General features: G+C 50.1%; 1 protein-coding gene and 1 long non-coding RNA gene across 3 annotated transcripts; one reads left to right on the forward strand and one right to left on the reverse strand.

Annotated features, from left to right (window-relative positions):
- Positions 1-1,078: 1,078 nt before the first annotated feature.
- On the reverse strand, positions 1,079-11,517 carry MTG1 (mitochondrial ribosome associated GTPase 1). 2 transcript variants are annotated; one of them, XM_087895621.1, is made up of 12 exons: positions 11,106-11,517; positions 10,288-10,354; positions 8,823-8,925; positions 8,339-8,419; positions 7,982-8,038; positions 6,798-6,888; positions 6,229-6,290; positions 5,451-5,547; positions 4,446-4,527; positions 4,239-4,351; positions 3,824-3,996; positions 1,079-3,404 (listed from the first exon to the last, which is right to left on the reverse strand). In XM_087895621.1, exons 1-11 carry the CDS (start codon positions 11,515-11,517, stop codon positions 3,878-3,880), a joined length of 1,284 nt encoding a protein of 427 aa, XP_087751747.1. In that variant the 3' UTR covers positions 1,079-3,404; positions 3,824-3,877. The 2 variants fall into 2 exon arrangements, with proteins under 2 accessions (XP_087751747.1, XP_087751748.1); XM_087895622.1 differs by lacking the exon at positions 11,106-11,517 and adding an exon at positions 10,455-10,649.
- Positions 10,686-12,298, forward strand: LOC148113575 (uncharacterized). The gene is made up of 2 exons (XR_015734596.1): positions 10,686-10,866; positions 11,236-12,298. It is a non-coding gene; the product is annotated as an uncharacterized LOC148113575 (long non-coding RNA).
- The last annotated feature ends 324 nt before the right edge of the window (positions 12,299-12,622 follow it).

Genomic DNA, 12,622 nt, shown 5'->3' on the forward strand with positions numbered 1-12,622 from the left:
AAGGAGTTTCCTGACGGGGGGGGGGACAATAAAGCAGGGGAACAGCTTGCCTAGAGGAGTTGTGGGCGCTCCATCCCTGGAGGTTTGCCTTGAGCAGGGGGTTGGGCTAGAAGGCCTCAAAGGCCCCTTCCGAGTCTGACTCCGTATATCCCTGCCTGGTGAGGAACTGAGTAGCTCCAGTCTAGATCATTTCTGGAGGCAAACCAAGATAGCCTAGTCTCCAAGCAACAGCAGCCCTCGTGGTTTATGCCAGAGAAACTCTGGGCTTTCTAGGGTTAACTCTAAAAGCAGAGCAATTGGCTGACCCCTCTTTCCCCCCTTGGCTTTGCAGGTTGGGCCCACTTCCTGGAGACCATGAGGGTGAAGTGCAGCCCCGCCATGTGTTGGACTCTCCTCTTCCTGCTGGCCATTTTCATGGAGGGCATTGTCTGCAAAGGGGGCCGGGGTGGAGCTCGGGGGTCAGCCCGGGGGACTGCTCGGGGCACCTCCCGGCGGTCCAAGTCCGCCCCTCGGTACCGCTCCTCCGGGACAGCCCTGCGCGTGGCGGCCGCTGCTGCTGCAGGAGGAGCCGCGGCAGCAGCTGCAGCGGCTGGGATGAGGATGGGGGGCCCAGACAGCCCCCAGTACGGAGAGATGCAGCCGAGCAACAACACTGCAGGGAGCACTCACCACCCCGGTCCCTGGCCCCTCCTCTACGTCTCCGCCTCCCTCTGGTGTGTGGCCCTGGTGCCTCGGGCCTTCTGACGCTCAGAGCCTCTGCCCAGCGGCCTCTTCCCCTAAGCCTCCCCACAAGCGATCTGGGGGGGGGGCAAGTGTCCCTGCGACGACTTACTCAATGGTGCCAAAATCCATTACAAGCCACTCCTATCCCCGGCTGGTTTCCCCAGTTTTTAGTTATTTATTGAGACTGCCATCCTAAGGTCAATCCAAAGGGGGAGGGAAATGGTTAACGAACGAACGGTCAGTGTCTGCTGGTGGACAGTCTGAGATGCGGTGTAGCTGCCCACTCCACGTGGGCCATTATTTGTCTGCCAAATTCTTTATGCAGCTCTTTTGTAATGATTAAGACACAAAGACCTTCTGCCAACAATTTATTGCTACTTTTATACGGTGAATCTCTAGGGAAGAATTCCTCCCTCTGGTGCCTTGTCCACCCAAGGAGCTTTTAACTTCGGAGTCATTCCGCACTAGGTCCACCCAGGTGGGAGCTCGGAGGTCAGCGTGGAGAACGTGGTAGACATGGAAGAGACAAGTTGGACTCAACCACGGACAGTTTTTGGCTACTCATTTCTCTTGAGGCCAAATTATAGATCACAAGGTAGTTGTGAGGTTCAAGTGAGGGGACAATACCTCGTCTGCTATCCTGAGTAACTAAGAAAAGCAAAATATTATCGGCTCTTATCATGTTCAAGGCTACTATGGGAAAAAAATCAGTTATAATTCAACCCCGTTTCCTTGTCCGCCTTGAACTGAGAGAGTTCGGCCCGTAGCAGGCGGCTCTTCTTTTGGGCAAAATGGGGGGAAGCCTTCTTGCTTTGTGTTCTGAACTGGCTGAAGGGGGCAGCTGCCATGTTGGTGCGAACGGCTGAATCACTCAGAGGCAGCCGTGTTCTCCAAGGAGGCAGAAGGCGGCGAGGGTCGAGGACAGAAAGGGCTGGGCGCTGAGCTGGACAGGCTGCCATTGTTGTTATGGTTATGAATGTGATTTTATTTCCTGTGGAAAAGCTTCTCAAATGCCCTTGCAACAGCTGGGGGATGCTGAAAATGTCTCATTCACCTCCTTTTGGCTGGGAGATTTCTGCCCTCAAAGGCCGCTAAAAATTCATTTTGGGGAAAGAGCTAATTGGGTCAGCCATCTCCTTTCAATCTGACCACCACGGTTTTGAAAATCTGCCAGAGTTTTCAGAAATTCAGTAGGGAGATTCAGGCCCAATAAACAGCTTTGCGCGGTTAATACGACATTTGCTGCCCTCAGTTATTATGACGGCTCTTGAAAAGATTATAAAATGGATTAGACAAATTTGTAGAGCTATTAGATTTGATGGCCATGAATTTTGCATTACATACAAGAGACGCATCTTCAGTGCCAGCGATGAGAGAGAAGACATAGGAGCTTTCCCTGGCTATGAACTTTTCCCCCATGCAGCTGAATGGATCCCGTGTCACACGCAATGCTGCTCCAAATGGACCTTTGCCCTGATTTATTAATTTATCCACTCCGAGACGTTTTAAGAAAAACATTTTCATACATTCCTACCTATGATGTCTGGGTGCAAACAGAACTAGGAACGGTTCCTGATATTCCTTTACCTGCTGGTGATCAGCTCATTTAATAAAAGTCATTACAATCGCCTGGTGTGCGTGTGGCATTTTGGACTGTAAGGCTCTGGGGGGAAATGAGCAGGTTTTGTTTCCCAATGATGAGCAGGTGAAGGAAGGGACATTACGGCAAATGCACCGGATGGTGTGTCCTTGTTGTGAGCTTTTGACTCCTGGCGGCTGCCTGGACTCATCCCTGCAGTTACAGAAGCTGCTGGCCACTGCGATGGGGCAGCCTTTCTGCACTGTGGACTTGTATTCCGCTTCTGATCAGGGACGATGGCAAAATTCTCTTCACGATCCGTATCTTCAGCCAGCGACGCCTCCTTCCACCACGGCCTTTGATGTCTGTGGAGACTCTCAGTCATGCAGGTCATGGTTGTCCCAAAGCAGCTTTTTCCCCCCAAAAGGCAACGGGACTTCCTTGGGTTTTCTCCTTTTCCTTGAAGGCGTTTCACTTCACATCCAAGAAACTTCTTCAGTTTAGAACTCCAGAATAGAATAAGAGAGTTGGAAGGGACCTTGGAGGTCTTCCAGTCCAACCCCCTGCTCAAGCAGGAGACCGTGTGCCATTTCAGACCGGTGGCTGTCCGTTCTCTTCTTAAAAACCTCCAGGGTTGGAGCACCCACCACCTCTGAAGGCAACTCCTGTTCCACTGGCTGATTGTTCTCCTTAGTTCTTGGTTGCTTCTCTCCTTCGTAAGTCAGTTCACATCTTCCTTTTATTCTTGCTTTTATCCTCTGTGTCTTCTGCATCCTTGATGGAGTTATACTGTTCTTTCTTTCTTCCTTGGCAGGAGGGAAGTTGGTGCAATACCAATGGAAAAGCAATCTTAAAATTATTTATTCATAATATCCAAAAAGGGAAGCCAAAACTATGGGATACAGCTCTGTTACAAAACATGGGATAGCAAGTTTAACTTGCAACAATGTTATCGGATTATGTGGTTTGAACAGATCACAAAGCAGTGCAATCGGCCTCCAAAGTTCTTTTTAAATAAGAGGTAAACCATAGATCTCTCCAGCTATTGCTTTGTCATCCAACACAAGCCGGCGTCCATCCCCTGAAGATACAGCACGGAGGACTGGAAAATAGATATCAAATGATCCAGGATTAGTCATTGAAAAAAGCCCAAGGGGAGGCTCTTCCAAGGGAGTTTGCATTAACCCAAAAGGACCGTCTGTAATAGCCACGTGGACGTTGCAAGGCCCAACCCAGCTGAGCTTCTGAAGAAAGGAAAGGCCTCCACAAAGCAGTGCAGGGAGTTATCCGTCACTATATATCTACCGTGTTTCCCCCAAAATAAGACCATGCCTTATATTTTTTTGAACTCTGAAATAAGCGCTTGGCCTTATTGCCTTGCGCTCAAAAGCCCAATTGGGCTTATTATCAGGGGATAATGTCTTATTTTGGGGGAAAACAGGGTATGTATGTGTCTATCCCAGAGGTACTGGCAAAGTCACACTGGCCTAGCCTTCCTTAAGCACACGGTGTTGCTCCTACCTCCTGCTCCTGGTAGATCCTGGGAACTTTCCAGAAGAAAACTCCAGGGGAAGGTCAGTCAAGGATCTCACTCCCTTGATCCAGCATTACCTTCCCCAGAAGCCCTTTACGGAAGGTGTAGATGAATTCACAGGCTGCTGCGTTGTAATTGGGGACCGATACGTTCACATTCCCTGCCGAAAGGAGAAGCCTCAGTGCTCAGCCCCGGTGGTCTTTCCTCCCCAAAAGGGGAAAAACAAAAACCCTCCAGACTTGTAGAGTCAGAACAACCTGGTCTACTAATGCATGGCCCTCCGTTAAGCCTCCATCCCTGGGCTCTGCCATCACCCACTGGTGGACTCAGAAGCACCTCCCCCCCCCACCCCCTTGACCTGTAGCCAGAGAGCTTCCCAGTGACAGGAGGACAAGGACTCACCTGTGCCAGTCAGGACCTGGACTTTTTGCACTTTGCCCAGGTGCCGTGCTATGCTTCTGAGTACACTCTCCACCTCATCGCAGGGGCCACTCAGCCCGTAACGCTCCACGTAACTGCGGAACAGGAGTGGTGGGGAGGGGGGAAAGATGCCTGAGGCTTATGGAGGGTCCCCCTGTGGCCCACACACAAGCTCAGGGGCCGCCTCACCTGAATTGCTGCTGCTGGTTCAGCACATACAGAAGGTAGTCAGCAATGACCTCCACTCCCACCAGGTGATCAAGAATTGCCCCTGAGTAAAGGAAGAAGAAGAGGAAAATGTAGAGGTAGTCCTGCTGGTGAAGTAGGGCAGGCAGTGACACGATGGCTGCAACCCAAAAAACTCCAGACACGGAGCGACAGAGCCGGAAAATCAGATTTAAGGGTGGATGCCAATTTGGAGAGGGGGCAACACATCTGGACTCTATGGACATTAAACAAACACTGCAGGAATTAGACTCTCAAGGCTGTGGAAACAGCAAATGTCACCCTCCACTAGTAAGTTTCACACAAGGAAATGTTAGGTTACACAAAGGAGCAGGGAAAAAGAAGCCCAAGTCAAAACCGCTGGGCAAAGTGATTGCTGACTGGCCTCCTTCCTTGGCAAAGCAGACGGATTCCAGGGCCCTCCTGTGCTCATCCAGCAGGACCCAAAGGCTCCCTCGCCCACCAACCCTATCATTCACATTTTCATGTTCGGTTGCCTGGCCTGCCTTTTCTTCAAGGGCTCAGGACAGCTTCCATGGGGATCTTCCTTCATTGGATCTTTGCTACAATCTGGCAAAGGGGGATGGATAGTGGGAAGGAGGGACCCAACATCAGCCAATGAGGGCTCGTGGTTGAGGGTGAACTTGAATCTAGTTCTCTCGATTCTGGTCCAAGTCCTTAATCTCATTTATTTATTAAATGTGTACGCTTCCCAACCCTCTGCCAAGCAACTCTGCGTGGCTTACAATACTCTAAATAACGAAGAAAACAATGATAGGATTAAAACCTTAAAACGTCAGGCATTAAAAGCTAAAACCTTAACATTGATGTTAAAATGGTTAAAAAACAATGTGTAGATGGGGTGGAGGTGAGATCTTGTACTGGTCTACTAGCCGCCTCCAAAACGGGGTGCCCCATTGGTGTATAACCATGTGTCCCATATTGTAACACTGCTCGGAGTCCTCTCACCACATAGTGCCAGCTTCAGCCCCGTCTCAACGGACTCAATTTGGGGAGACAGCACCCCAGGAGTATCCAGCAAGTACATGAGGGGCTTTTCAGACACCTGGAATAGGAAGGTATCGCATTCAGTTTTACAGTCTCAAAAACTGCCACAGAGAATGATAGGACACGATGATTTCTGACATGCCGAAGAGCTGATTGAAGACATCAACTTGTTTTACATTTTCTTTAGAGTTACCCACCATGACTAACAAAATCAAGGTTGCTCAACCAACTTTTATACCCAAAACAGGATTAAACTCCCAGCATCTACAATCTTTAACCGCTATATCAAAGTGGTTCTCGGGACATAAGGCACAATTGTTTGAGACATATTGCTTTAAAAACTGTTATAATGCATACAATTGGTTACTAGATTTGGTTGCAATTCTTTATTTCCATGAAGGCCTGAAATGTTACATGGACATGCACCTCTAAGTCGACAGGTGTTGGACTATGCCACGTTATTAATCCCCATTATCCCACCCAGATTGTCCTCTCTAATGAGAACGAAACAGGAAGCCGCTCAGTTAAGAAGATCAACCCTACTATCAGTCGGTCACAAGGGAGAAGAGGGGAGGAGAAAGAGGGTGCATCTACCAAGCTTTGCTGGCAATGATCGGCTCTCTCGGGCACCCACTGCCTAGGGCTGTATTCAGGTGTTCTCTACTTAAGAATCACCATTTCGAATAAGAACCCAAGTCTGTGCACTTGTCCCCATTTGGCGCAGAAACTCTTGGATTACCTGGATCCTGGTCAGAACCGCTTTGGTTATACCTGGCGCCCCGCCAACCGCCGCGGCTTTTCCTTTGTCGCAGGGCAAGGAAGAAAAGAAAAACACAATTATGTGCAATTGAAGACGGCAACGCTTAGCTTGTCGTGTTGTCAGTGGCTGAGGACCTAATTGTCCCTTTTGCTTTAGGCCAGTAATCAACCATAACCAAAAGGAGATCTTGGCTCCTCCTTGGCTCACCAGTCCTTTTCTGGCAACCAGGCAGGGATGTCTCATCCCCACGTAACTGTGTCAACCCAGTTCCCACTATTGCTGGACAGATTTCTGAAAAACTCACACTCTCCAACAACTCTTTTCTTGGCCTCCAAGAACTTACTTGGCTGGGTTTTTAAAATTTTAAATTTCAAAAGAATTTATCACTAATCACTAATTCACTAATGTGAAACATTCAGCAAAGTTGAACCAGACCGCCATGTTTTCAGGATTATATCATGCTCACGACTTTCCTCCTTGTATATCGATTCTACTGAATGCTCTATTCAAATGTATCGGTTTGCTTGAGCAGAAGCAACAGAAAATACCTTTCCTGAGGTGTAGCTTTCTCAGTGAATTGATGATTGAGGATTTTCCCACATTCGGCACACCGATCACCATGATGTTGTTATCCACATTCTGGAATCAATCAGAAACAGTTGAAAGTAACCTTGACAACACACTTGGCTCAAGCAAGAAAGAAAAGAAAGATTTTGTCAGATTTCTGGAGGGTGACATATATGGAAACATCCATTTCAATATCCAGGTTCCCATTAACTTCAGGCCAATGATGGTTGAAACCTGGGTCTGTGCCAAGCCCTAGGAAACATTTCTTCTCTCTTTTGAGATGCTTATAAGGCTGGAAAGGAGCAACCTACAAAAGCCAACTCTGTGCGTCCTGGAGCCTTTGCTCTGAACATCTGCTGGCATGAACAGATGATGTTCTTAATGAAATCTGCATTTTAAAAAGAAGTATTCCCGGGGGCTGAAAAAGATGGAAGCCACAGGGGCTCATCTTTTAAAGCATAATGCAGGAAAATGCTCAATTATTTGTTAACCTTGTAAAATTTAGAATTTCTCTGAGGAACTTAATAGGAACACACAGAGGATGGGCCGTCTAAAGAAAGTCTGCTCTGATTCATGATTGCCTTTGTCGAGGCAATTATTTGCCATTTTATTTAATTTTAGGGAGGAAAGTAAAAGACCTTCTGACAAGACAAGTGCCATCCTGAATAGAGCTCATGATCTTCAGGTTAGGGTCCTCTAAAGTTATAGGCGGTAAGAGAGAACCAGTTTGGCAGAGTGGTTAAGGCATCAGGCTAGAAACCTGAAGACTGTGAGTTCTAATCCCACTTTAGGCCCAAAGCTAGCTGGGAGAACCTGGCCCAGCCACATTCTCCCAGCCCTAGGAAGGAGGCAAACCTCTTCTGAAAAACCTTGAAGCCAAGAAAGCAGCAGGGACTGGTCCAGGGTGGTCATCAAGACCCACGTGAAGGTGCACAAGTATGCGCATGCACACACGCACGCACACACACTCACTCACGTATGTACAGGGGGCAGATCTAATGGAGTGCTAATCAAGCCCACCAGAAATGAATCCGTTCCACACATCAGGAACATTGCCACAGAAAAGGCCGGGATGGTCCTTTTTGTTCTTAACCAAGTGGTTATTTAAATACAAAGGAAAAGCACAGCAATGTTTTTGTTCTCCAAAATGTCCAGTTTAACTCACCTCCGCCCTCTGATAACGCTGGCTGTTTTTGATCAGTCCTGTGAGAATGGGAACGAGCTACAAGGAAAGAAAAGACAGATCCAGTGGAACTGCAGGCCTTTTTTGTCCTTAGACGGAGGGAACTAAGGTTCCATGCCTCCTCATCCTTCTCTCTTTCCCTCTCCCCCGCAGCTGATTAGAGACAAGGTCAATTATTCATTCATTCAAGAAACATAAAAGGCTGCCAACTCCATGGCTCCTTTGTACCAACTGCTTCGCTTTATCTTTCAACGAATAGGAAGATTGGTTCTAGAATAAACAGCTCTCGTCATCCAGGCTTATCGTACTAGAATATAATTTTGTACATTGGAATTTTACCTTCTCGATATTTTCGTCTGTTAAGCAATCGGTGAAGACAACGTGCTGCAAACCTTGCTGTTCCAAAAGTTCCAGAATTCTCTAAGAGCGTATCAAAGAGATTCATAGGAAGTATTAGTGCTCTTGTTATTATAATTTAGATTCGTTATAGCCACCCAGCTTACTAAATATATTAGTAAGGCAAGAGGCTTTATTGATTACTTAATCAATAAAGTAATCAATAAGGCAAGAGTCTGATGAAGAAGCCAGGTGTTATCAAACAGGCCAAAGCAGATCTGAAATCAGACACAAAATAACAACAGCGAAAGTTCAAATTCCCTACTGTAAAGTTAGCATGAATTGTTTGACAGGGCCAACATTCTAACAAGCAATCCAAGCTGAAAGAACTATTTCCCATCCTTATTTGGACACTTAAGGGTGTTTCCCAAACTCTGGTTCAGCCTGCAGTCTATGAAAGAGGAAAAACCGACAAGACTCTACTCACCGACTTGTAGGTCAGATCTGCCAAATCCATTTTATTCAACACCAGCAAATGTGGACGGATCCCCAGGACTTCCTTCAAGACAGGATTCCGCCCGGAAAGTGGAATGTGCATGTGCTAAGGAAATAAAGACCCACAATCCAGATGCACAAAGGGGAGCACAGATTTACTACCTGCACCATGAAGACTGGTAGGTGAAGACAGCATGGGAGCCCAACTTCTATCATTCTCAAATTCAAAACTTAGGAAGGACAGAGGAAATTATAGGCTGGCCACCTTAATTAGTCTGTTCTAAATAAAGTGGTGGAACTGAGAGTCAACGGAAGAAAGCAACTACTGCAATACTATTGAAGAACACCATTTCTTCAAAGAAAATCAGCATGGATCCCACAAAGGTAAATCCTGCCTCAACAACATAAAAAGCTGTGGAAACCGTGAAAAAGGGCAACCAGTCTCTCTAAAACAAAACGCTGGAGGTCAGAACTAAACAAAATGCTGGACTTTTGACCCCATATGCACAGTTTCCTTTCCCAGCAAAAAGATGGGCTACTTATTGTTTACCAAGAACATTCTCTCATGACCATGAGCTCCCTCACGGTCACCCTCTCCTAAGGCAGCCCAGCAGTTCTGGAAGAGGAGGGATGTTTTGGTGTCCAAAATATTCCATGTGGACAATCCAGGGTATCTGGGAGAGGCAGACTGAGATGCTGCAGGTAGGGAATATAATCCAACTTGCCCCTCCTGCCTCCTTGCCGGGTTTTGTGGCTGAGACAGTACACTCCACCCTGGTGCTGGTCTCTCTTGCAGACAGAGCAATGGGGAGCAGAGAGGAAGCCCCCAGAGGGTCTGTCCCATAGCACAGCCTGGCTGGAGCTGGGGTTCAAGAGTGGGAAAGGTCTGTATTCAGGATCCACCTGTTGGGTGCAAACCAGCCCCAACCCCTCAGTGATCTCTTTTAGATCGATGGATCAAGGTTTCCCTTAGAGAAGGAAGAGTCCAAAGCTATGCAGAAACAGCCTTGTGGTCTCCAGCACAGCCAGGCCAGAAGGTGGGAGGGGAGGTTGGGGGGGGGCAGAGTCGGCCACTGGATGGAAGGAGGCCGGTCGGTCATTTGCAGATCCCTGACCTCGACTGCCTCATCTCAGCCAGACACTTCCATGCACCCCATATTGCCTGCACAGATAGCCTTAGGATCTTAGGGCTGGAAGGGCCCCGGGAGGTCCTCTAGTCCAGCCCCAAAGGCAGGAGTCCTTATACCAGCCCGGACGAACGGCTGCCTTGTGCCGGCTCCACACCAGAACACCTGCTCCGTTCTCTGGGATGCCCGAGGCAGAGGCGAAGGCTCGGGTAGAGGGTGCTGGGCCAAGGAGGCTCCACGGAGGCGGTGCAAGCGGGGCTCTCTCTCCCCCCCCGCCCCGCCCCAGCCTCTCCTGAGCAAAGCGAGCGCCGCGGGGCCCGGCCGAAGGATATGCGGGCGTCGTGCACCTCCAGCAGGCCGTCCACGGAGCGCAGGCTCTTCCTCATGTCCTTCAGCCCTGCGGGGGGAAAGAGGCACCGTTGCAACCTCCGTCCCGCCCGCCCACCCGACGGAGGCCCCTCGCCCGCCCGCCCGCCCCCCCGCTGCCCCGGCCGTGCCTCGAGCCATGTGCCCGGGGAACCAGCGCGCCACGTCGCGGCCGCCGCACTCGAAGCGCTCCCGCCAGCCGCCCCCGCCGCCAGCCGCCCGCAGCAGCGCCCCCGCCAGCCGCATCCTGCGCCGCCCGGGGACCCAGCAGGCCGAGGCGGCGCGCTCGGATGACGTCGGCGAGGCCCCGCGGGCGCGCCCGGATGTCGTCTGCGAGGCCCCTCCCACCGAAGGGGGCGCTTGTGACGCCATGACTGGGAGGGCGTGGCTCAGTCGCCCGTCTGGAGGGCCGAGGAAGAGGAAGGAGGGAGGAAGAGGAGGGAGAGGCGGCGTCCCGGGCGCTCGGCAGCCCTGGAGCCCGAAGGCGCGGAGAAGGAGCCCTCCGGGGGGGAGGAGGAGGAGGAGGCGGAGGCGGAGGAGCAGGTGAGGAGGGGGTGGCTGACCCCCAACTGCCCTCCAGGGACCCCCAGGAAGCGTCGCCAGGCAGGACCGGCGGGATCAGGAGCGCGGAAGCGTCTCTCGGCCCAGCTCCTCCCCCCCCTCCCCTTGAGCTGCCTGTCTATCCCATCTCCCTCCCTCCCTCCCCACCCACCCATCCCTCCCTCCCTCCACCCAAGGCCTCCCTCCCTTCCCAGGGGCTGCCTACCTCACCTGGGCCTCACCTGTCAAAGGCGGGGCAAACCCCCCATCAGTGTCCGGGCTGCCTTTGGGGTTGGAAGCCACCCTTGGCGGTCCAGGTGGGGGTTCTGCCCTGAGTCCCATCCTCTCCTCTCTCTCTCTCCGTCCTCCCAGCCCCTCGCCATGAGCTCCTCCGACCACGGAGACCCCTTGGCAGCAGCTGAGCTGGAGCCCAGCCAGGCCCTCCACCAGGAGGAGGAGCCCATCCAGGAAGATGCCGACCGCAGCCCCGGGCAGCTGCCCCCCGAGGAGGCCGGTCACCCCAAGAGCTACTGCCAGGCCTGGCTCCTGGCCCCGCTGGAGGACGCCAGGTTCCTCATCTGCTGCACCAACTGGTATTAGCTGCTCTTGGGGCGGGCGGCGCACCAGACGGCCACCGAAAGGCCCGGCACCCATCTTGAGGCATCTCCAAGACGCATCTCCCGACAGGCTCTGGATGTGCGGCTGCTATTAAATCACGGGGGGCGTGACTGGCTTTACTCACCACGGGCTGTGTTTGTACTATTTGCTTGGTTAACTTGATCACGCTTTCCTAATTCCCAGCCACGTTCTGACAGTGGATGGGGTTGGTACTGTACCCAACCTGTTTTTGTTCTTTTGACATGTAAAAGGGGTTGTGATCCTCCGGTGCTTTCTGAAATCACCAGGTAGAGATTCTTGCTTCTGCTTTAATTCTATGTTTCACACTGTGCTCTTAAGCCTGATTAGCTTAGCTGAATAACAGAAAACCCAACTTCCTGGATTCACACATTGCGCTACGTGAGCTATAAACTCCGGGGCTGGGTTTGCACAAAACAAACAAAAATGCGACTTAACGTGTCTTGTGAATACAGCTATGATTAGGCTGAGAAATGTAAGAAAGCGACAGGGCAAATATTTAAGGAACATCTCCTCCCACACTGGAGTTGTAGACCTATCCGAAGACTTTTTGCCCTGCAAAAGGACCGATAGAGAATAACAGCCAGAGGATTCTCATTTTTCTCTATATGAGAAGAACGTGCTCTATAAATATGCCCTAAGCTTTATTCAGGACACTTTAAAGAATTTGAGCCTTGCATAAAAAGATTTTTCTCCCTGCATATTTATAAGTCTGAGTGGACAATGACTTTATTATCACTGTTGTAAGATTAACTCAGCAATGACGGTGTCATAAAACATTAAAAAAGTGATTAATGAACATGCGTCACCATCTTACTCCCTACACCACAAGTGGTTTTTGAAGCACCTGGGTCATTGGAATTATGGCCCCCCACCACTGAGTTTCTGATAAGCAGAATTTCTAACGAAAGGTTTGGTTTATAAAATACAAATCATGTGACAGTTTTGGGAAAAGCAATGAAAGCATATTACAGATATTAACATTTTATAGTATTTTGATCACATTTTCTTTCAATCAACTTTGCTAGAAGAGGTTACATTGAACGAGAAAGAAGAATGGAGCTCTGTGGACAATTAATACCCTGGGTGTCTTTTGTTGACCAAGGCAGCACGTGTGTCTATG

This window comes from Pantherophis guttatus, chromosome 5 (genome assembly GCF_059756535.1).
Source record: "Pantherophis guttatus breed Tessera chromosome 5, ASM5975653v1, whole genome shotgun sequence".
NCBI lineage: Eukaryota > Metazoa > Chordata > Lepidosauria > Squamata > Colubridae > Pantherophis > Pantherophis guttatus.